Source organism: Barbus barbus (genome assembly GCF_936440315.1).
Source record: "Barbus barbus genome assembly, chromosome: 2".
In the NCBI taxonomy this organism is placed as follows: Eukaryota; Metazoa; Chordata; class Actinopteri; order Cypriniformes; family Cyprinidae; genus Barbus; species Barbus barbus.
In genome coordinates this window covers 4,375,001-4,400,262 of record NC_136730.1, presented here as the reverse complement: position 1 = coordinate 4,400,262, position 25,262 = coordinate 4,375,001, and the positions used below count along the sequence as shown (strand labels likewise).

At 37.9% G+C, this 25,262-nt stretch overlaps 2 protein-coding genes across 4 annotated transcripts in view; both read right to left on the bottom strand.

Annotated features, from left to right (window-relative positions):
* Window positions 1–1,647: 1,647 nt before the first annotated feature.
* Window positions 1,648–10,230, bottom strand: LOC306878030 (CD48 antigen). 2 transcript variants are annotated; one of them, XM_079430114.1, is made up of 7 exons: window positions 9,388–9,557; window positions 6,301–6,609; window positions 5,729–6,043; window positions 5,363–5,644; window positions 2,462–2,581; window positions 2,334–2,385; window positions 1,648–2,253 (listed from the first exon to the last, which is right to left on the bottom strand). In XM_079430114.1, exons 2-7 carry the CDS (start codon window positions 6,347–6,349, stop codon window positions 2,196–2,198), a joined length of 876 nt encoding a protein of 291 aa, XP_079286240.1. In that variant the 5' UTR covers window positions 6,350–6,609; window positions 9,388–9,557; the 3' UTR covers window positions 1,648–2,195. The 2 variants fall into 2 exon arrangements, with proteins under 2 accessions (XP_079286240.1, XP_079286239.1); XM_079430113.1 differs by lacking the exon at window positions 9,388–9,557 and adding an exon at window positions 9,958–10,230 and having other exon boundaries at window positions 1,649–2,253.
* A 3,926-nt stretch (window positions 10,231–14,156) lies between these two features.
* The window catches only part of LOC306879098 (vang-like protein 2), a 13,045-nt gene continuing 1,939 nt past the window's right edge, over window positions 14,157–25,262 (bottom strand). The window contains exons 2-8 of one of the 2 annotated variants that reach the window (XM_079431806.1): window positions 22,599–22,853; window positions 22,277–22,400; window positions 20,604–21,211; window positions 19,270–19,406; window positions 19,013–19,148; window positions 17,010–17,253; window positions 14,157–15,781 (exon numbers count right to left, since the gene is read on the bottom strand). In XM_079431806.1, the coding sequence (XP_079287932.1) occupies window positions 15,521–15,781; window positions 17,010–17,253; window positions 19,013–19,148; window positions 19,270–19,406; window positions 20,604–21,211; window positions 22,277–22,400; window positions 22,599–22,669 (1,581 nt within the window). In that variant the 5' untranslated portion in view covers window positions 22,670–22,853 and the 3' untranslated portion in view covers window positions 14,157–15,520. The remainder of the gene's footprint in view (window positions 15,782–17,009; window positions 17,254–19,012; window positions 19,149–19,269; window positions 19,407–20,603; window positions 21,212–22,276; window positions 22,401–22,598; window positions 22,854–25,262) is intronic. The other variant, XM_079431807.1, reaches the window with a different exon arrangement.

Sequence of the window (25,262 nt, the reverse complement as noted above, 5' to 3'; positions counted from 1 at the left end):
TATGTTGTTAAACAACAGTACAATCCATTGAACGGACTTTTCTTCTATCACAGCCTCGTTTTCACTCCTGTCAAAAATTAAATATGCAGCTAAACTGACTGAAAGTTCACGTTCACACAACAGCAAAAAAACATGGGCGTTTCACTTTATTTTGATGGTTCTTTTAACACATTCTGTTGACTATAAATAACATTGAGAGTTAGTAGGAGCAGTGTTAGTAGTGTATTAGTCGACTGGTGGAGTCAGGGTTAGAATAAGCTGACGTACTTGCAAAGTTACTTATAGAGTCAGAAGAGTATCTGTTGGGAGACCATCACTATAAAGAGTTAGCAGATATGAAGCAGACAGTCTACTAATACTCTACTGAGAGTTTGTTGACATGTCGTTGCAACATTACTTAGCGTCAATTTAATGTTCAAAAGGGACCAGCAAAATAAAGTGTTATTTAAGCAACCATATGAACTGAACTGAATCGTATCCGTACATTTCCGGAACTCACAACACATGTATGAAACATTGGTGCCTTTATTTTTTGTTAATGCATATGCTAAAACCAAAAGGACCGCAGTGAATTTCACGAACTGCAAACAGACTTCACACCTCAGCTCCCCCTCTAGAAAAAAGCCTAAACGAATCAAACAGCTTTTCATATATTTGCATGCGTCACTTGAAAAGTGTGAAGTGTCCAGTGCGGTGAAGTTACAGGCCGTTTCCGTCACGAACAATGCCTCTTTGTTCACTCAGCTGTCAGTATAGGCCCTTTTCATCACGGTTTCCGCAGTTTTATGAAGTTTTAAAACCAAGTGTATGTAATGTATCACCTACACTTAAAGGAGGTCCACTTTTAATGTTATCAAGATTTTTACATCAAAAAAACATAATTTAGAAGTAATAAGCTATTTTCTGTCCTGTTTTTAACCCCCGTCACCAAGGCGCTCTTTTTGAATATTTGACCTCGTTTGAGCTCTCAGATGAACTTGTTACACGTGCAGTTTTGGATATTTATTCAGATTGGATCTGGTATTTATTTTTGCTGTGGTTATAGGTGATATTTAGAAGTAGAATATATGGGCTTGATATTTCGAGAATCGGACACAAAACCGTTGCGAGTGCTGCTCCAAGCTGGCCTCGCACCAAAATAAAGTAACAACTGACCTGGTGATGTAAAGCCAATAGTTTTCAGGATTTTTGTTTTTTTAATAATTAAACTCTGTGGTGTCAAATTTGATATTGTGGTTTTATATAAGACTATTGCATGTGTCATTATAGTATTAGCATTTTACCAATGTCAAGCTGAAGTGGAGTTCAGCGAATGTGAGTGTTTTGCAACATTAAAACAGTCACATCTGAGGCAGTAAATGCATTGCATTACATTTTCATAAACCTACAGGTTATAAAGTTTATTGGAGTTTTGTGGGCACTCTGGTTTTTTTTCTGTCATTGGCCAAAATAGCATGTTATATAAGTTACAGTTAGAATACGTTACTCTGATATTCTCTGTTCCCTTGTATTTTGTTTGTTTAAATGTATTGTTCTGATTTATCTTCTTATGTTCTTTCTGTAACCAAGTGACCACGAGTCAAAGAAAAGCACAATGTAAATAAAACTTGTAATAAAATTCTGAAATAATCACTGGGAAGTTTGGAGAAGTGTTGAAATTCAGTGGAATATCCTTTTAATGTAACCAGTTTCTTCAGTATTTATATATGCTGAAACTGAAGTCATGTGTCCATTTCTAAGTAACTGACCACTTCCCATTGACAAGACAAAAAAACAGCACTCACAATGACTTAAAACAGACGTGTCAAGAATACTGTGACACACTGAGCACATGCTGCTACAAGTCATCATGACAACCAGGAATTACATAGAATAAAATAAGTTTCACACGCATTTTTGAACAAAGACAATTTATTAAATAAAAAAGCTGCCATTCTGACTCAGTACCAAAAGTGCCATATCCGTTCAAACCGAAGGAGCACAAGCCTGATTCTGAAGTACCAGAAATGATCATCCACACAGGCGAGAGATGACATATTTCACAGACCGTATCCAACGAGGTCAAACCAACACAACATCCGCACATTGTTTTCTTTAAAATGAAACCTCTTAAAAAAAATAAAAAAACTGTTCTCTTCCATAACATGCTTGCTGATAACTGTTCAGTTGAAGCTTATGCAAGAGGACTTTTCTTCTTACACCGCGTTTTGTTTCCCTTGAACACTATGGGAGGCAGGACTGAAACTGTTGATGCTTCAAAAAACAAACATACAAGATAAGTACCGCGGTAAACTGAGTCCATTACATCTGTGATGTCTGTGGTGTGATGTTACCTATTCTGGATGTTTTGGCGGAGACTTTCAGGGCAAGCAGCTATAATTCTGTCTAGAAAACATCAATTACAGTTCATAAAGACAGTGAAAGTTGCACTGTAAAGCTGATTACAAGATATGTTTGTTACCTTTATTTCTTGTAATTGCATATACAGCGAGCAACAATGCAGCTGTAACCAGAATAGTCCATATCACAGAGGAAGCACACGAGCTGCAAGCGGTGCAGACTTCACACTTCTGCTTCTCCTCTAGAAAGAAAAAGAAAAAAGAATCAAACAACTCTTCATATATTTGCATGTGTCACTTCTCAAAGGCCTTGCCCTGTTAAACTGTCCAGTGCAGTGAAGTTACAGACCGCTTCTGTCACAAACGACGTCTCTTCGTTCACTCTGCTGTCAGTAAAGGCCATTTTCTTATGATCACGGTTAGTGCAGGTTTTTATTTAAGACTCTTTAAGACCAAGTAAATAACATTTAAGGTATTAGCAACACTTCAAAGTTTGAAAATACAACTTCCAACCGTCTCATACTTTTTTATTCATTTGACCAAAAAATAATAAAAAAATAGCTCAAGGTTTGAATAGATGTGTTAAGCAGACGCTAGGTTTTATGTGTTTAAGCTCAAATGTCACTGCTTTCTTTTGCATTCAAAAATTTCAGTCTACTTTTCACACCTCAAGGCCAAAGTATACTCATGTTTTGATGCGAGTGATTAGCGCAAGCATACAGCCAAACGTTTAGACATTTAATTTGATCGTGCACGCAAATGTGGGCCCTCGACACAAGCGAGTCTCACTCCTGTCCAGTGTATGCGCCATTTCACTGTAGAAGTTATGACCGATATAGATGTGTTGGTACCCCTTGTTTTAGCTTCACTTTTCAGGACGTGAAATCTATGATCTATTTCAAGTCATGTTGGATAGATCATATTTCTGAGTTGACTGCACTTGAATGCCACCACAAAGTCATAATTACCAAACTCGTAAATTTCTTTAAGCCCTGAGTTTCCAAGCTGAGAGCGTGTCAGACAGATGCAATTAATGCAGCATCAGGTTTTCAAAGTAGAGTTAAAACAAATATTGCTGAATTTTATGTATCTTCTCAGACCAAAGTGACTTGAATGCAAATGATGTGGTAATTACGACTTTCCCAAATCATAAATACGAACTTCCCAGGAGGATTCCAACGAGTACAATCAGTTAAAAAAAAAACAGGCAATGCTGGTAATTAAAGGGGTCATCGGATGCTAAATTCACAGATGCAGTGCGATCTGATTTTGATTCGATTAGATTCAACACAATGCGATTCGATGCAATGAAGATCACTTTTAACGCCTCGAGGCCTGTTTCATAAAACAAGTTAACCAAGCCAGGCTTATTTCAGTTAGTCTGACTCATTGTCAAATGATTTGGTTCCATAAAGCAAATTGAACATAGGCCTAGATCAAGCTTAGTCATTGTGGTAACTTATGCTGGGAAACTAACCTGGTCTATGGTAACCTGGTTTTATGACAGCTGTACCTTTATACTTTGCAGAACATTAGAATCTAAAATTCCTATTTAAAGCATTAAAAATACGTAAATTAAAAAAGTTAAAATCACTGAATTAAAAATGAAAAATAAAGCAAATAACTATATTTTAACTGCTATAAGAAACACACATTAACTCATTTGAGCTTAGTTATTAGTACTGTACATATAACCCCTTTACAGTCACTGCTATCATAAAAATACATTTAGATGTAGGTTTAAAATTCCACAAAGACACATTTAATGTCCAACAACAAATATTTTAGCAAAACGTATATTTTACTCTGAATTAGTGCTCCTATTCGTTGCTCTCGCGTGCTTGACTTTCTAACACATACACATGAAAAATATACATGTGATATATCAGTTATGCAGTGAGGAAAACACAACGTCTAAAATGCATTAAACAGCACAGAATATATTCGCTGTTTGCCATGGTGGATCGATTTGATCCATGATCAACATTAAGGGCTGTTTATGAATAAGCGTGCAAAAATGAGTGCGATTGTGTGAATTTAATTGGTTGTTTATGGAACCGCTTTAGCCCCAATTGATTTGTTAGGTTATTTAAGGTTAGGTTTTGCACTTTTCCTCAGGTCTCCGCAGTGTTGTGATTCGTCATATTCACACAGCAGTGTTTACGAGAGAACGCGCTTGAGACACAGTTTAAAGAGGAGAAATCAATCTACATATAAAAAATTGGTCATAGTTTATTGGTCACTTTTTAAATAATAAAAGTATAGCGCATCCAATAGTAATTATAAGTAAATCAGTTTTTACTGATGCAAATATGTTCGAAACGATACATCGCGATATAAATAACAACTTGTATCCGATGCACACTTTTTAATGCAAATGCCTTAATGCGAATCGGGGAATCTTCCTATCCCTAACTGAAACTGATGTTTTACGCTGGAGCAAGAACAAGAACATATCCTAAACTACTGAGGTGTTATTGTTATTGTTGTTGGATGTAATAATGAACATTGCAGCAATTTATCATTGCAATCATCATTTACAGTCTTCATTTTGAGCCACTAGTGGATTACTTTTGTTTTTGAAGGGAATTCGCCCCCAATTTACCTAACCGCGTTTATGTTCACGCAAATCATCCAGAAGAAGTGAGTATAGTGTTTTATGAATCTTTGCAAATCGCCTTTCCTAATAATGTGCTAGTTAGCAAGTTCCGCAGCTAAAGTTTACAGTCTCATGAGAACTGCTGCTCACGCCATGTAAGATGTGTGGGGTGAGCAGAGCTCATTAGCATTTAAAGGGACATGCACCGAAACAGGTCGCTGTGAATAGAGCTGTTTTTGACAGGGTAAAAAGAGTGTTGTTTTAAGCTACCACTTTTCATGAAGACTCTAAAGAATCATACCAGCTTGAAGGGTTGGAGTTTAAGTGGACTGAATGATTGTTTGGAAGCCCCAACGTGGAGCATGCGGCTTAATATGTAATGTACCTCATCCTAAAGAAGCAAAAATGTGTTGGTGAGACCCACCTGAACATCTGACGGTCATTTGCCTGGTCACTGTCTGTTGACCACTGGAGGCAGTGCAGTTAAATGTCACGTTTCTGTTGCCACTAAATGATGCGAAAAGAACCAATGGAGAGACGACAGAGTTTGGGATTCCTGAAATATACGATCCGTTGAACTCGCCATCAGGCGCCCAGGACAAGTTCACATTTTGGCCAAATGCAGTGCAATCAAGAGCAATATAGCACTGGCTGTCATTGAGGAAATGAAGCATCTGGATCTGGATGTCTGGTGTCTTGAGACTTTCTGCAGGACATTATATCAGTTACTCAATCTGGCCGACAGTCATTAATCAGAAGTAGATTGTTGACTATCCTCAAGACTGCTTACCTTGAACTGTGAGATGAACTTTATCTTGTTTCCGCCTGCCATCTGAGGTGACTAAAGCCACGGTGTATGTTATGTTGTCGTCTGTTCTCACATTACGGATTGTTAAATCTCCCGTTTCATTGTTGAGGTCAAGTCGACCCTGATGTCTCCAGAAATTGTATATAATCACATCACCATCCTTTAGACTCGCAATGAATGTGGTGTTCTTATAAATGGACCACTGAACTCTGGTGAGATTCCATGATCTGTCCGCTCCAGATTTCAGGACGACTGATTGGCCACTGTAACCAGTAATATATTCCTCTCTGCCGCGCACTGCAAAGATAAACACAGATCCGTTGATTTGCATGAACACCCTAATGAGTGAGAGGACATGTTTTGTTGTTTCGCAGAAAAGGGAAACACCTTGTTTCCAGTGAAGCAGAATTTAGGTTCACTTTCTTTGTTTCTCACTCTGACATGCATTTTCTTTTCTTCTCAAAAATTCTCCAATTATCTCCCCCACAGGATCAAACTATGTAACATTAACGCAACAAACTCAGCATGACATAAGCATGAATTTTGTTACTCACCTTGATGGATACACACAATACACAGCAGCACAACTCTACATAGAGTCATCGCTCGTTGGCTTCGCAGCGTAAATCAATGAGGTCCTTGAAGTCCTTGGCCTTCCTTCACGCCCCTTCTGATTGTGGGACTTCTTATCCAAAAACACAGGCGACTGACTCGTTCAGTGTCATGCTAGAACACTTTACTTGAAGGAAATGGGAAGTGTGACGTGTTTCCGTTCATCACGCATCTTGTGACATTTCACGAGTGGGGGGAAGTACAAGAACGGGCGCGTTACATGAAGCTTTGGTGGGTTTGAACAGACACTCCTAGGGAAGCAGATAAAGAGACCATATCACTACAGCAAAACAACATCAGTCGCATCTGCTACACAGTCCCACCCCCGCGCTGCACATTGTGTATGCATCTCTTATCACTTCAGACATTTGTTCTGTTCGACAATAAGTGCCCTGCGAAGTGGAAGTGAATTTGAATTGTATTTATTTACAGAGGTATGTTATGTGATACTTCTCTAGTAAGTTTTGTCTGTGTGTGAAGATGCTGCAGGCCCTGAATCAATGTTCTGAAGTGAAGTAAACTTCAAACTTCATATCCCATGTAGGGACCCTGTCAGCTGGAGCATAGTTCATGCATGGAGCTCTCTTCTAACAAGCTGATGATCTGAATCAAGTGTGTTTAAACAAGAGAGATGAGCAAAATATGCAGAGCAGTGGTAAGCGAGGGCTGGAATTGAGAAACACTGCTCTATTTTGTCTAGCTTAAAAAGTGTAGTATGTAAATCCCCTGAAGCATGAGACACTTCCTCTTCACCCACATCGTCACAACTGACGCCCACCACCAAATGAAAATAACGCTTGAACTTTAAACAAGGCATGTGTTGTTAAATTATATTCTGATCTGTTTTTACAACAGCAAATTATGAAGGCATCACCCCAATGTGGAACACAAATGACGTTTTTCAGAACTAAAAAAAATAATTGTTGACTAGAATTCTTCCCCTTTTTTATATTCGTCACGTCTTTTGTGTTTAGTCAGTATTACAAACCAGTGATGTTAGACGTCATTGCTGTTCAGTGTGACTCTGTTTTGAGGAATTATATATTTATGCAGAGCAAACAATATAATATCTGTGGCAGAGCGGAATATTTTTTATTTTTTTTGTGAATAACAGCTTGTTTGAAAGAAAAGATAAATAAATAATAGTCATTAAAAAAAGATGACATCAAATAATTTAAAACAAGACAAAACAAGCTTTAACCCATCTAGGGCTCCTCAGGTGGCGGTAAATATGAGGTAAAAAAAAAAGTAAAAAATAAAAATAACGAGTTTTATATGGAAAAACATACTTTCCAGATGAAAACATTTTACTCTTAAACTATATATATATATATATATATATATATATATATGTAAGGAATAATTGACGACGGGCCGTTGAATTATTATAAAAATAATGCACACCCGAGGTGGTGATGCGAAGCGGAGTGGCCGTTACACCTCGGGTGTGCATTATTTTTCTAATAATTCAACGGTCCGGAGTCAATTATTCCGCTTATACTACGGTTGCCACACCTCAAGACATCGATCAGATTATATATTTCAAGGGATTCGTCCGGTTTTTCTACTTAAATCGCTATTGTGAGTAGGATTATTTCTTCCGCATCTCATCCAACGACTCTTTTGCTAGTTCCAAAACGTCATTTTAAAGCTGGCAATGGAGGCTTGAGCCGTTGATAGCAGACTACTGCAGTTAATAATGAAGTTATTAGAAAGAGAGCGAGAGAGACAGAGACACAGAGAAAGAGAAACAGAGAGAGAGAGAGAGAGAGAGAGAGCTTGTATGAATTAGGCTACCTCTGTGTGTCCCTCAACAGTGTTCTGAAGCACCGTCTCTAAACTGTAAGTCTGCTTTAAGATGCAGCGCTGTTATTACCTCGCTAGTGAGAAATGTCATGTGTAGCCTTTAAGTTGCTACACTAGGCTAACTGATAAAATCGTCAGGGCAGCGCTGACAACGATGCGAAGTGATATGGAACTGTAATGCGGTCAAGAAAGCTGCCTGGAACTACGTTCGCCGTGCGTTTCCCTGAAAATAATTGCACACCTCAGAACGTTCGTCAGCCAATCAGATTCAAGCATTCAACGGCCCCGTAGTATAAATATATATATATATGAATCTAAAGTTGCTCCAAATTTGAGGTTGATATTGAAAAATAAATAAATATATATATATAATGTAGCGCCCCCTACCGCCTTTTCTTACGGTTCAGTAAGGGGGCAGCAGCAGGTTCAATAAACTAATGCTTATCTCTTACTAAGAGATGTTGTATTAAAAGGCCCCTCTGATGTCACTGAAATAAATACTTTTCTTTTGGAAAGCTACTCAGAATAAATCTATGCTCACACAAGATCACTGGTTAAGAATAAACTCTGTTGAATAAAGAAAACACTTGAAGTAGAAAATATACAGAATTTAATTAGAGTAGAATTATAGAGTAAGAAATAGCTTGGTATAATAGTTTGGTATAATATAACCCCAAAAAGGGGAATATCCCATGTGACAGATATACTGAATTGACCTCTGTGTCAAATACACTTCGAGTTAATTTAGCAAATTAACACCCTTGAAATTACATGTACAGAATAATTCACTGCGTTTCAAAATACTACTCTGAACACTCACATTTCTTCTGATAAACACACACACACACATGTGGAATTATTTTTGTGTCTTTATTAATCAAAATAAATTCTGTATTTGAGAGCAAAACTAATTATTTTGTAATTAAAAAATAAAAGTTTGCAAAAAAAGTCTTCTTAAGGTTCAAAATTAAAGTAATTGAAAACAAAATAAATTGCTCTTGGTCTAAAACTTTTGTTTGAGAGTTGAAAAGTTTTGCTTGCGAGTGAAGCTGTGTGTCAGTGGGCGGTCTCTACGCACCAGGATGAAAGGCCCTTTTCTATTGGCCATCACCGACTACAGACAGGCTTAGCTAACGTTATGTATTTAAGTGAGGGAGCATGAGAAGAGAGAGTAATTCAGTTCACTAGTCACTGAGTTTAAGATGTTAAATTAGTTAACTTACCCAGTAAAGGAGCGGTTGCTGGCCATTGCTGCTAGAAGCTCGCTCTTCTGTCAGACTGGCATCAGTGGCGGGAAACCGTAGTGGGCGTGGTCAACCTGTCACTTCAATCGAGAGTGGCCAATAGAAAAGGGCCTTTCATCCTGGTGCGCAGAGACCGCCCACTGACACACAGCTTCACTCGCAAGCAAAACTTTTCAACTCGCAAACAAAAGTTTTAGACCCGCAAAAAAAAAAAGGCAGGAAAGAGAGCAACATTTGTGGATTAGTGATGAAAAGTTTTTGAAGTGCACAAAGAAAAATATATATTTTTTAAAGATTTACACGCACTGCAAATTATTTTGTTTTCAATTACTTTAATTTTGAACCTTAAGAAGACTTTTTTTGCAAACTTGTATTTTTTAATTACAAAATAATTAGTTTTGCTCTCAAATACAGAATTTTTGTTTGAATAATAAAGACACAAAAATAATTCCATACACACAGAGATAACGCACACACCCCGGAGCAGGCCTGAATCGTGGCTTGAGTGCGTCAAACTGAAACTGGCCTCTTGAGCGCAAACAAGGGTACCTGAATTACTTTAGGAACTGAGATGATCGCGAAGCGCCGTGGAAGGCCTCCTCCTGCAGATCCCCGTCCTGCGCGGTGCCTGGCGGCCGATGTAGGTCACACTTCAACACCGGACCTCACGGTGATCTGGGACGCTATCTGGTCTCCCTCGGGTCAATTACAGGATGAATTCACAAAGATTTCAGTCCGGTTGTCATTTTTTGACAGTTATAATTTGACTATAACTTTAAGCACAGTCTGTCTCAGCGCTGTTTGCGAGCTAATGACGTAACCGCAGTAACGCTCCGAATTCAAATATTAACAACAGAATGAACTCAGCCACTCATGTAAACACACGGACTATCAAAAGTATTAATACGATGATCTGTCGATTGATTTACTGTATTTTCTGCAATCTGTCCGCTCAATCGTTTCAGCTGCACGTCTCTCGTCTCTTCCCTTATTCTCCACTCAAATCTCCCGGGAGTGAGAGACTTAACACATACAAACCAATGAAAATAAAGACCTAACTGCTCTTAAAACCACATTTCCCACGAGTACAGCAATCAAACCTGACATAAGATCGCGCTCAGGGGCATATACATCACTATCCTCCTGAGACCCAGCTCTGGAGTAAAGCAACATCTCAGGAAAATGTTATGGGTTTTCAAAATGAAATATGACTTCCTGTTATGAAACAGGACATAATTTCATACATGTCCACTGTAGAGGACACCAGGACTAAAAGCATGCTTATTACACATTTTGGGAGACATAACAATTGAATAGGAAAATAAATTATACATCAATTTTGTTATGAAATATTATATATTATTATGAACATCTGGCCAATTATTACTCCCATTATGACAATTCTTTTTTTCAACATGCTGTCCCAACAGCAACCCATTAATATGCAAATTAGATACAATATAGATACACTGTGTTTAATGGAAAACCAGTTTATGGAAATTTTTACAGACGTACTGCATAAAACAAAATGGTATAGCAAATAATTGTGTTATATATTTTATAACATAGATGAGAATCATCCTTAAACAAAGTTTAGTATAAAACAATCCTGAAACCTAAAAATGTATTGGTGATTTAAAAAAAAAAAAAACATAGTTTTTGCCTTTTTGATGTCTATTCATGTCGTTTTATTTTTGGAAACACTTAGTCCTAGTGTCCTCTACAGAGGACATACACAAAAATATGAATAAAATATAATTTTTCAAAAATGTTAATTTTCCATTTTTTCTAATGCTCTAAACAATGTAATGACATGAAAAAATACTAAATTCACAAAGCTTTTATTTATTTATTTTTGGGGGGGGGGTCTCAGGAGGATATAATGATTTATAATCCACTCACATTTTAGTTCTGGATTAGAGCAAAAACAAAACAAATGTTCCCCAACACTGCTCCGTAACATATTTGCTGCGCTTCCCTTGCATCACAGGAGCAAAAGTGTAAGACGGTTGAGTCCTTGCTTGAGAAGCTCCAGCTCAACATCTCCAGACCTCTTCCTTTGTGCCCGGTGATGCTGTTCTGGACCACCATGTCAACGATGCTCCTGTTCCGTTCAAAATAAACTCGATTCAACCTGATTGATCTCAAACTTCAATTCTGAAAAATGTTTGGACATTTAAAGTAAATAACAGAAGTTGTCCCAGGAGGACTAAAAATCTGTACCACCAACAATCATAGTACAGCACTTACTGTAAATTCACTGTGGAACCCCCCCAGCTTCTCTAAAGAAGAGGCCATGGACTTTTACATGGTCAAATAGGGTAATTCTGATTTCATTTGACATTCATATTCTCCTTCCTCCCTGCTGTCTACTTCCTCTCTTTTGCATGTCTTACAGTTTCTCCTCGTGCTCTTGCGACTACACCAGTGCCCTCCTCTTTCCTCACATCTTCCTCTCTGCCCATATCTTTCTACTTGTTCCTCTCTTCATCTTCTCTCTCATAACACCCCTTTCTCTGTTATGAGGATGTTAACGTATTGGTTGTGTTAACTATTATGAAAACATGAGAGTTTTGTGGATATTGTTTTGAGAAAATTATTTATAATTTGTATGAAATGAATGTTTGGAGAAATGTGTAATTTCCAAACATTATTTTTGCCATTAATTGTAATAATCCAGTGGGATTTTTGTCTGAGAACAGCCAGTGCCCCACAGAGATCTGATCATCTCCAGTATGTCTGGAAACAGAAACAGAACAAACTGAGACACACTAAATCCAGAAGAACTGTCTCCAAGACGCTTCAAGAAACCTCCTGCAAAACTGTGAAAAGTTTTAGGCACTTGGGTAAAAATGCTGTAAAGTGAGGATGCTTTCAGAAATAATGCCATAAATAGATTTTATCAATTAACTAAATTAAATCAACATTTGGTGTGAGCACACTATGCATTTAAAACAGTTTTTAGGTAGTTTTGCAGGTAGGTTTCTTGAAGCTTTTTGGAGACGTTGCCACAGTTCTTCTGGATTTAGTGTGTCTCAGTTTGTTCTGCTTCTTCCAGACAGACTGGAGATGATCAGATCAGATCTCTGTGTGGAGCACTGGCTGTTCTCAGACTCAAATCTCACTGGATTATCACAATTAATGGCCAATAATGTTTGGAAATGTAAACTGATATTTCCTACAGATACATTACAGCAAGAGATACAAACAACTGACTTCAAACCATGTTTTGTTGGTGGCCTAAGACTTCTGCACACTGTACTGTACGTGCTTTCAGATGTGCTGTAGTTATGATTATTTCATTTATTCACTTACTATTTATTATTAATGTCTCGTTCCAGTTTGGCTCTAGTTTTGTATTTATTCCAGTTTAAATGAAAAGGTTCACGTAGCGTGGATTAAATTCATCCACAGAGTAACTCCTTTTCACTGAACATCTAAATTAAGTTTGAAACAGTTGAGAGCACGGTGGTGGTGATGCTGAGTGACCGTGGTGTAGGTCATTTATAGCCTAATGTCAGCTTTTTAGTTCTGGCGTTTGTACTTAGGCTTCAATATTCATAATAGTTATATTGTTTTGTGAAGATTATCTGGATGGACAAAACCTGTAAGTTTGATGAAATGTGGTTGAACACAGAGCTTAATGTTTGTTGTGATAATTCAAAAGCCTATGGAAAAATCCAGTGTGATGCTAACAGACAATTTGCCTAAAGTAACTTCATAGTTCCAGCACTATGGCAACAGAGGGTTAAAATAATAATAATAATAATAAAACATTTTAATTCAAGCTCAACTACACTCAAAGAAAAAAAAAGGTGCTATATAGCACTAAAAGTGGTTCTTTGGCTCGTAGTCATAGGGGAACCACTTATGGTGCTGTATAGCAACAAATCTGGGTTCTTCAGCGGTTCTTTGGCAAGACTGAGGGGCTATATAGCACCACTACCATATACAGAACCTGTTAAGCTCCTGGATGGTTCTTCAGCGGTTCTTTGACATGACTGAGGGGCTATATAGCACCGCTACCATATACAGAACCTGTTAAGCTCCTGGATGGTTCTTCAGCGGTTCTTTGACATGACTGAGGGGCTATATAGCACCGCTATACAGAACCTGTTAAGCTCCTGGATGGTTCTTCAGTGGTTCTTTGACATGACTGAGGGGCTATATAGCACCGCTACCATATACAGAACCTGTTAAGCTCCTGGATGGTTCTTCAGCGGTTCTTTGACATGACTGAGGGGCTATATAGCACCGCTATACAGAACCTGTTAAGCTCCTGGATGGTTCTTCAGTGGTTCTTTGACATGACTGAGGGGCTATATAGCACCGCTACCATATACAGAACCTGTTAAGCTCCTGGATGGTTCTTCAGCGGTTCTTTGACATGACTGAGGGGCTATATAGCACCGCTATACAGAACCTGTTAAGCTCCTGGATGGTTCTTCAGTGGTTCTTTGGGGTGATTAAGGTGCTATATAGCACCACTGCCATACAAAGAACCTGTTAAACCCCTTTAAAAGTTCTTTATGAGCCAAAGAACCTGTTGGTGCTGTTTAGCACCATTTTTGTTGAAGAAATACAATGTAATATGGCACCTCTTATGGTTCTACACAATACCATTTGACAAAGGAGCTGTATAGCACCTTTAAATATATGGTACTATATAGCACCTTTTTTTGGAGTGTACCTTCTCCTCCATAATCTTGATTCACAGTGGGCATTTTTATAATGAATATACAAGTTATGCCAAGCACTCAAATATTTAATTGGATAGAAACTGAGTTTTAAAACTTAAAAGTTTTAAAACTCAACCAATAACAAAAGAACTGGAAAAGGAAATTAGCTGTTTCTCTTTTGAAAACTGGTGTCCACTGCTTAAAAGAAACGCTTGTCATGCACGTCCACTTACACCAACATCCTGCTGTCGAGACATTCAGCTTCATACATACTTCAGTAAAGAGAAGCCGAACTCTGTAAGAGTAGAGTCGATCATTTATTTTATAAAAAAAAAAAAAAAAATGCTGCAACATTTTTAGTTCTAAAATTATGAATAACCAAAAAGGTCTTCACACAATAAACAAAAATCTACAAATCTCTTTACAACAAACCATTTTTTAAAAGGGAAAATGTTAAAAGATTAGCTTAACTTCCATACAAAAAAAAAAAAACAGAAAAAGTAAAATAAAACCAAAGTACAAAACTGCATCGCCTATATGCATGCATCAGGCCTAAAAACGAAACGGTCAGCTCTGAAAATCACCACCTACATCATTTCAAATCCCTCTTTCACTGACGTACACGCGCCTATAAAAGAAAAATGAGTTATGTACAAAAGGTGAAGGAGGGGGGCACAAACTACAATGACCCACATTGGTTAAGGAAATGGGAAGGACTAGTTAACTCATTGTCCTTTAACCGGCAAGAAACAGGTGTGTGTGCAGCCACGAGAACGCCGGCCGCCGAGGCACAGATATGACATTTGGCACACATTCATCCTTTTCATGTAAAGGTCACATTGGATTGGTCATGTATGACAGGTGCACCAACCAACCGCTAGAAAAAAAACACAGCGTCTTGAAGAAAGTCGGTGAGTTTGCTGGTGTGTTTCAACACAATGTAAACCAACGATATAAAAGGCCCCTCGATTCATTAGAATAAAGTACTGCGATGCATACGACGTCTTAAAAACATTCACGACAGATACAAAGTTACAAACATGCTTCTCCTGTGCTTTTTTTTTACCGACAATCATACAAATTAAAGCACTTGATTGCTCAGCTACAATCTTGTAGAGTTTCCATCACTTCTGAGTGATTATTTCACGGGTTTTGAGGCATAAATGTGGGTGTAGTGTTATTATGACGCCTGGAATTGCTGGTAAATCGTCTGTATTGTGCAGCACTGATGTGTGAAAGTGTATTTGACCGAGACACACGTTATATTCACAGCTGAAATGCATACGAGTTAGTCAGTCCAGAGTCAGTCTCTAGATCAAAGTAGTTCATGTAGTGTAAAAAAAACAAAACACACACAAACGGTCATAAAAGTGATATCTAAAAGACAAAAAACGAGTGGTTGTGTCCTTGTAACGGAGTCTCTTGTGGTTGTCTCACACTGAGGTCTCTGACTGGAGCCGCATGACGAACTTGTGACTCTTAGGATCGATAAACTCCTCCCCCAGGTTCAGAAAGGGGAGGGGCGTCACCGTGACAACCAGAGCGAAATCGAGGCGGCGGAGGGAGAAGACCAGCCCCTGCCGCAGCGCTGAGGTCACGGGCTCCTCGCTCACCAGAGTCCACTGGCGCCCCCTGCCGTTCTCTCGCTGGTACTGCATGGTGGGGCCCGGGGCCAGGTACCGCTCCAGAAATGCCTGAGCACAGACGGAGACATTTAGCACATTAGGACCAGTCATCATGTGTGTGTTTCTTGTGTTACATGCATGCTATGCTCTACCTAAAAGTCCTATAAATGGCATTTTGCTAATTCTTTTACTTTGGAATTCTTGTTTTAAAACACACAGCACCGTTTACAATGAACTAGTGATTAAAGCGGATTAAAAACATGAAAACTAAAGATTGACCAGTAAAATATACACTTTAACATGCATATATAAATTACAAAAGGTCTTTGGGCACATTATGTATTTTTCAACCCATATAGACATGAAAAGAATTAAATGTATTTGAAAGAAAGGCCCAAATGTTTGTTTGTGTTTTAATGAAAAGGTTAAAATAATATAATTAAAATGACAAAATATTAAAATAATATTTTCAAATACATATGTAATGTTTAAGTACATTTATTTGTATTTTTAATATTGTATTTTATTTTTTTTTTTAAAATATTACAATATTAATAAAAGGTCATTACCAAAAAAAAAAAAAAACAACTTTCCTTAAACTTTTCAAAATGTTATGCATTAATCTACCACACAAAAGCTTACTTGGCCACACATACATGCACACACACACACACACACACACACACAAATAAAAATACATTTATTTAAATTTATGCAGGTAAAGTTTGTTTGTGGTTTAAAGAAAAGGAGGATTGTATGGAGAAATTTAAGGATATTAATATTAAATAATAATTTAAGCTTAATTTAAATATTAATTTAAGAACATTAATATATAAAAAAAAATTTTTAACTCATATTTGAACAATTTTTGATATTTATAAAATCATCTTTCAAAAAGAATTTTAAAAAGTCAACCAAATAAAATACATTTCCTATGCAATGCTAAATAGTATATTCAAATTTGAACAATATTTCTGAATCTAGTATACTGCATTTTTTAAGTCTCATGACCTCACTACATTGCACATTTAATTAAAGTGCTGTCTAGTTATTTTAATCCAATTTTGTGCAAAAATGCCTTTAGTTTCAGCAGTTTAGTCAAGAAAGAGAGGTTAAAAAGCATAATGATGTTACTTCTTGTTGCTGAGCACATTGCATTGTGGGATACAGCACACAGTAAAGTCATGTAATAAGTTGTCTGAATATTGCGTCACACACTGCAGAACCGGTGAGTTACAGAGCAGCTGTGGTGTGGATGACAGTAGCGGACGGGTGAGTTTTGTCTGTGTTTGCTGACCTTGGGCGTCATGTTGTGAGTGATGCAGAACTGCAGGTGGGCGATGATGCTCTCCATGCTGTGGTAGGGCTGCTGGCGCGTCGTGCGCAGGTATTTCTGCATGGCTCGTGCCATGGGGGCGAAGATGGCCTGAGCCGCCTCTCGAGGGTCCATCACCTCACGCGGGTGCTTGGGCGACGTCGCCGCCTCGTCGTCCTGAAGCCTTTTGATGTGAGTGAAGGCCTCCTCTACTGCCACCACCAGTCTGGGAGGAGAAACACAACTGTGAGCAAACGATCTCCACAGGAGAAAAACTGAATACAAGAGTCAGGTACATCACAATAACATGCAGTTACACACACATGTGTCCAGGGGTCCGTTCGTCGTACGTCGCTAACTCAGTTAGCAGGATTTGATCCTGTTGCTGATTTCACTTGCTCTTGGATCCTGGACTTGCTGTCATAGAGCAGCTTATTTCATGCAAACAGGATTAGATTGCTTCTTTTTAAGCAGAAATGATCATTAAAATCTGTCCCAGCCACCGCTACTTTATTACAAGATCACCCTACTGGTCCAGGGACAATAATTTAAAAATAATAATTATTATTTTTTTAAATATATATGTATGTATGTTGTGTAGTCTATAATACTATAGACACAGGCAGTTTTACTCATTAAAAGATTTATTAGTGATAATTTGAGTGGTGACGGCTATTATGGGAGTGGCTTGATGACGCAGGAGATGCAGATTACTTGATCTCTAAGAAACTTCAGTTAATGCTGTCACATAAGAAATCTGCTTCAAATATAAAAATTAAATTAATTGCTAATTACAACATTGAAATAAAAATGTAAAGCCTGCATAAATACTAGAAATCATGAATATAAATACTTGGGAATCATGTAAAAATAATGTTTTACAAATAAATTTAAAAAAGTGCACATTTAATTTATCTATTATAACATTAATGTAGTTTTGTTCGCTTGGCGGTTTCCTTATAAAGGTCCAGAAATGTGTCAAGTTTTTCGTCAGGTGTCTTTTTTAATGATATGATGTCATTACGTTGCTGGAATCTTTCAAATCATCTCAGATGTATTAAGTGAGGTACGAAGAACGGACCCCTGGCCACAATTGACTCAGAAAATACAAATAAAATGCAAAAAAAAAAAAACAATTATTAAAATGAAATATAAATTAATAATAATAAAATAAATATAAAAAAAAAAAAAATAAATAAATACAAAAAATAGTGCTGTGAAATGATTAATCACATCCAAAATAAACGTTTGTTTACATAATATATGTATGCGTACTGTGTATATTTATTATGCAAGTATAAATACAAACACATGCATGTATATATTTAAGAACAATTATGTTTATATATTAAATATATAATATAGAATAGGAATATAAATATATAAATTTATATATTTTCCAAATATATACTGTGTGTGTGTATTTACATATACATCACAAACATACAGTACACGCACATATATTAAACAATATACATATATTATGTAAAGCGATTAATCATTTGATACTAGCACTAATATATAAACATAATATTTTTCGTAAATATATACATGCATGTGTGTATTTATTAGTGCTGTCAAACAATTAATCGCATCCAAAATAAAAGTTTGTTTGCATAATATATGTATGTGTATATTATATATATATATAATGTGTGTATTTATATAATAGACGCATGTGTGTGTATTTATACTTGCATAATAAATATACACAGTATACATACATAATGTAAACAAAAACTTATTAATCGTTTGACAGCACTAAAAATTTAATTACAAAAAAACATGCATCGTAAGATTTTCTGCATTGATTATTTTCATAAACACTTTCCATCTAAATTCTGATTAAATGCAGAGAGTTTTAGATATTCATCAGATTGTTAATGTAATAGTAATTTTTCATTTTTGTTTTGTGAGATTTACCCAGATATTTATGATTTATCAGGAAGTATTTCTTTTGAAGAGTTTTTCTTCAGGACTCTGACCTGGCCTTGCGTTTTCTGGTCCTGCGGTCCATCTCGGCCTCCTCGTAGTAGTATTCGTTGTGAGAGTTGTCTCGTCTGCGGGCGGCGGCGGCGATCATCGCTCGAGACTGACCGGTCGAGTTATTGGTGCTGCTATCTGGAGACGAAACACAAGCGGTCAGAAGCACTGGAAACAAACAGCCCTGCTCAATCTCTCATCAGCTGAATGTGTGGAACAGAAACTAAAATATCTGTAAAATGGGGAAGATTTGGTGTACCTTCTCCCAGGGAGTACACCTTAAATCCAGACATCTTTTTAGACAGGATGGACTTGGGCAGGTTGAGTAAAGCAGGGTTGTAGACGGGGAAATCAGTGTAGTAGTGATCCAGAACCCACACCGCCGCTCGCTGGATACTGAGATAAAACACAGACACGCAAACCTTCTGAATTCACAGCTTTTATCACATTATTGACTGATTTATTCCAGATGCATGACTTACTGAAATTGCAATATGGCTTAGTGCGGTTATCAAATGCTGGGATTTAAGGAAATAAAACATGTTTCAGAGTGAAGAGCAACATATGTGCCAAGCATCTTCCTTAAACTTAATAAACCAGCTGTTGTCAACAAATAAGAAGCGTATGGTATTCATAGTTTTCTGCCCAGTGTTTGAACATTTGAAATTAAGAATGCCAGAAATTTAGTGTTGTAATGTAAAATAAAAAACTAAAATTATTGTAAAATCAAGGTAAACTTTTTTTTATTTTATAATGCTATAAATTTTATATTATATAAATACTCATTTTTATTTTGACAATTGCATATTTTTTATATTTAGTAATATTAAATATATTACTAATTCAAATAGTATTTTTTTTTTTTACCAGTTTTTACCTGGGATGGGATTGTGATTAATATTATGTGCATTTATTTAGTTGGTTCAAAACAATGATTTGTTCAAATATCAGACATCACTCTGGACCATTTGGCTCTGGATTACAGGTAATATCGTTCAGTTTATTGTGCAGACCTATGATTTTGCTTCATAAGACCTCAGTATATCTTCTGGAGGTACATATTAATTTTGTGCTGCCTGGTTTGCTTTTTTTCCCTCAAATACAGGCAGCTGCATTATATGAATCACCAAGTACTGCAGTTTCAGCTAAAAATCTTTAGAATCAGAATCAGAATGAGCTTTATTGACCAGGTATGTTTACACATACGAGGAATTTGTTGTAGTGACAGAAGTGCGACAGAAAGACAGCAACAGGACACAGATAATAAAAGAATAATATACGAATATACAAATAGGCAATGAACAAAACAGCAAAAACACAATATATAATTACAATTATGTGTGTACAGGTCTGATATGTGCAGATTTGAAATGAAAAAATAAGTATGTGTGGTGAATAAATAATGTATAATAGAGTTGTGTGTTCCACGTTTAATGTCAAATGTTCATGAGATGGATTGCTTGAGGGAAGAAACTGTTTACCGTTTACTTTACTGTTCTACTGAAGAAGAAAAGTCACCTACATCTCGGTTGGCCCGAGGGCGAGTAAATTAACAGCAACTATCCCTTTAAGCTAGTAATGAGCAGTACTAACCTGAGGTGTCCCACGTTGTAGAAGCGGCTGGCTCCGTCGGTGGTGCGAACCACTTTGAGGCAGAAGGCCGGTCTGAGGTGCCTGACCTCCAGCAGCACAAGCGCCAGATACTGGATGAACAGCAGCGCGTCCACCAGCGAGACGGCGTATCCCACGATGCCCCTGTAGTCGCGCTCTCGGGGCTCCAGCACCCTGACGCCGTAGAAGAGCCAGTACGAGGCCACGAAGAGGAAGACCAGCGCCATCAGCAGGCAGCGGAAGACAAAGAAGCGCGGCAGCGTGGAGCGGGGCGGCCGCAGGAACAGGGCCCAGGACGAGATGAGCAGCACCAGCAGCTTGAAGGCCAGCGAGACGTAGAGGCCCTCGCAGGGGGTCCCGCAGGGCTCCAGAGAGTCGCGCCACAGCAGCTGCGGTAACAGGAGGAAGGCCAGCGGCGTCAGGAGCGCGAACACACCCAGAACGCCACTCAGGACGGGCCCCGCGAACCGGCGACACTCCAGCGGCGACGAGTCCTCCAGCTCCTTAGACGCCCGCGTCAGGTCCTCATTAGACACGCTGTGCTCAGACGTCCCGGTCACAACGGTGGTGGTCTCGCCCCAGTTATCATCCTGAGGGGAGATCAAGAGAGAGGTTGTGAGTGATGCTGAGAGGAGACGTCTGAACTATGAGTCCGATTCTCATCGTACGACATCAGACGACGCTCATGAGTCACAAGCACTGCTGTTTTTGCCAATTAAAACCATTACAAATAATGCTTGATAAAGTTGAAATAAAATATAAATTAGATTAAAGCTAAAAAAAATTAAATGTTGCTTTGGCAACTAGCTGAAGTAAGTTGAATTATTAAAAATTACTAAAGCTAAATATGAATATTAAATAAACATTATATATAATTGCAACTACAATTTACTCTAAAATTAAAATACTAAAAATACAACAATAAAAGGTCATTAAAACATTGAAAAAGCTGAAATACATGTAAACAGATAAAACCTTCAGTTTAAAAGATAAAGATGTTGCCTTGGCAAAATTACTCAAATATTTTTGCTAATAGTAAGACATTATTTCACACACATATATACATTATTTCAGTTAAGGCAACATTTCTAATTCTAGTTAAAGTACTAAAATGACTTAAACCAAAATGAAAATAAAACAAAAAAGAAACCTAGGAAAACCCTAATAAAAATGCAAATAAATATAAAAAGCTAATAAAAAATTAAATACGGTAATAGAATATAAATACTACTACAATAGTCACATGGACTGATTTTATGGTTCTTTTTGCCCATTTTGGTGCCAATAAGCTGAAGTCTATTTTGGGAAACAATAATATTTTTGTATAGGGACATTAGTTTCATGACACATTTTCCACTTTGCTATATTAACATAGCACCATTAAAAACAACATATTGACCAAAGTGCTTTACAAAAATAAATACAGGGCTAGAATATATAATAAGCAATAAAAGAGTAGATATTTTCATCTTGGATCAAATCTCTAGGGCTGGCTGAAAGCCAAAGAAAAGAGCTAAGTTTTGAACATATTTAATGTGTCGTGATGTTTACTTGAGGTTTTTTGGTCATTTGTATTATTCTCATTCCTGTAATACGGTAAGTGAAACTCATTCTTTCCAAACGCTTTCTAATCCTCCTCTGCAGTATGCACTGACCCGGTCATCTCCGCGTGTGGACTCGGCGTCCAGTAACGGCTCTCCAGGAGCCTGGATGGTCACAGACTTGTCTCCTCTGCTGCTGCTGTCTCTGCTCTTCGAGCGATGCCTGTCTCTCCTGTCCCTGAAACACACGGGACAAGCCATGAGTTACAGAACAGAGCAGAAAACAGCTTTATCGGTAAACAAACACGAGAGTTGAAGAAACCACATTTAAACTACCATTCAAAAGTCTGTTTAAGAAGTTTTAAAAAAATAAATACAATCCAGAATCCAATAAATCGATCAAAAATGATTGTGCGAATACGTGATTAGTGTGTACCTGTGCTTGCGAGAGCTGCGTGAATGTGAAGACTTGTAGGAGTAGCCCGAGTACTGCGACTCGTTGTCCATGTCTGGGGCCGGTGGGCGGGGTTTGTGGACCCCAGCTCCGCCCCTGGAGCGCTCGGTGGTGCCGCCCAGCTGAGTCTTGCGCTCCGAGATGGATTTGGACGACAGAGTCAACGGCAACTTCAGCAGTTCCACCTTACTCCTGAGAGAATCTATCTTGGAGGCTGACCGCGAGGAGAGGACGGACCTGTGAGGAAAAACACGGAAGATTAACAGGAATGTATGGACTTAGCCGTCGCATCACAAATAGCAATATGCATTATGCAATATGCAAAGACTGCAACAACCAAATCATACTTCAAAAAGTTACAAAATATCCAAGCTATATGTAACGAGTAAATTACAAGTGTCAGATTAAATTCTCAAATATAAATATTTTTATTTTTTTACATCTAAATTGCTCGCATATCACATTATTTAACCCTCCTGTTATGTTCAAAAACTGGGTTCAACCTTTACGTTAAGAGTTATTTACCCACACTGGTTTCCATTTCATTTGCCACAAATCTACACGGAGAGGCAAATAAGTAAATATTTGAACTTGTCTTTTTCTCAAACCCTTGCGAGGGTAAACTGAATCTCTCACTCGGACTAGTAATTGAGACCCAAAGAACTAACAAACCAAACACAACATTTAACAGATTTGTGAAACTGAGAAGACAAGTCTCATGTGTTCTTCATTTCATAAGCACTCATGTATTTCATATTTTAGAGTTTGCCAAGCTATAATGAAAGTCTTCTGTTTGCTTTTCCCCACTCTTTGTTTTTTTTAAAGCAATGATTTTGGGGAAATTGCATGCAAACCAACGGGGGGTCAACATAACCCCAAAACAAAATCCGTCATTTTTATACAGTCTTTCCAAAACACATCTATATGTTGAAACTTTGCATGCACATTCACGACCCTTAATGCAATAATATTCACCAAATTTCAAGAAGAAACGAACAGTTTAACCAGTATTTGGAGCAAATTCACCACAACACTGTTAACAGTAGGGTTAATACTTATTGCATATCTCGTTTTTCTTCAATACAACGCAGCCCTAATTTACTAACATATTCAAACCCGAAAACCAACACTTGACCTCGGTGTAAAAACACCGAGCGAAACACAGGCTGCGGAAATCGTATTTAAATCACTCTCCCATTGAATTAATCACAACAATTCAGGCAAATGACGATTTTCCACAGAAATTAGTTCTGCTCATGTGAATGAATGATGGCCATTGTGTTTGAACATCTCACAGGGATACACACACACACACTATCGGCATTCCTAATTGTTGAAAATAACTCTAAATACTTCTGTTGCGATGCATTTCTGTAACACTAAGATCATCAAAAACTTCGGTAACTAATCTCAGCCGAGCGTCCTGCACAAGGACTTCAGCATCTCCATAAAACCCCATCACACACACACACACACACACACATTCCCCAGCCATCGCCTGTCATCTCCACAGCAACCGAGCTTGGCTGTTTCTATGGGAATGAATGTGTGAGGGGTCAGGAGGGGCTGTGTGCTTCTGACCTTTACACATCCACCATATATGAACATATAAAACTCAAACCAGTACGAAGAATAACACTCTTCAACAAACGAGCCGAGTTGTTTTGCCTGTTGCTTAAGTAACGGCACAATCTGATTATCTAAATAAGAACCAGCACTCTGCCGTCTATTTTTGCTCTTAACGCTCACATTTCTGTCTGCTAACAGGACTCATGTGAGACGGAAGCAGACAGACAGCGTTTAAGCACAAACACACACGTGTGTGTGTGTGTGTGTGGGCCGTCAGGAGTTGTTTACAGAGCTGATAAGACACCATTTGTCCAGGACGGACTCAGAACATGTGTCACCCATCAGTCTGAAGAGGAACGCCCGTCTTCTCTCAGCCTTCAGCGTTTAAAGCCAGCTGTGAATCAAGTAGTGCTGGAAACTATAGGTTTTTAGAACAGTATCATTTTGTCTAGACTACCAGATTTTGCAGAATGCAAGTAACTTTTTTTTTTAAATCATCCAACTAAAACATGGTTACTAAAACTCGGTGAATTTTTGCAAGCGTAATCCAGTCATTTCAATGGGAATCCACGTGATCGGGCCAGATGCTCATGTGAATTTCCCCCATTGACCAACAGAAAGCTGCTTTTGTTTGAAAGTGTGTGATCTGTGCTTCATACATTGTTACAGTAATGATGATAGACGAGCTGTTTTGCCAGAAAAATTTGACTAATGCACCTTTAAACGAGACACCTGGGAGCCAGCTGCCTTGTGTTTATGTGGGAAGCGCTCGTAAATGCTTCAGATACAGGTGTGATGAGCAAAACAACCTGAAACTAAAATCTGAATCACTGTATGACCAATAACTAACAGGATGGACAATAGGGAGAATGCTCCAGCTCTAGAAAAAGAAAACAAGCATTGCAACAATATCATGCACGATATACATCAGTTAGCAATCTCAGCTTCTGTACAAGTAAATCAAATCTTTGCACAACCACGAGACATCATTAAAATCAGCAGACAGACCTTGAAAAATAACTCAAGGTCTGAAGAAGTCATGCTCCCAAACTAAGCAGCCACATCCTACAAGATTGC

Coding starts and splice junctions, on each gene's coding strand:
- LOC306878030 (XM_079430113.1), bottom strand. CDS start 6,349: ATGACTCTATGTAGAGTTGTGCTGCTGTGTATTGTGTGTATCCATCAA. Junction 2,386..2,461: donor TGCAATTACAAGAAATAAAG/GTAACAAACATA, acceptor GATGTTTTCTAG/ACAGAATTATAGCTGCTTGC. Junction 2,254..2,333: donor CGCCAAAACATCCAGAATAG/GTAACATCACAC, acceptor TGTTTTTTGAAG/CATCAACAGTTTCAGTCCTG.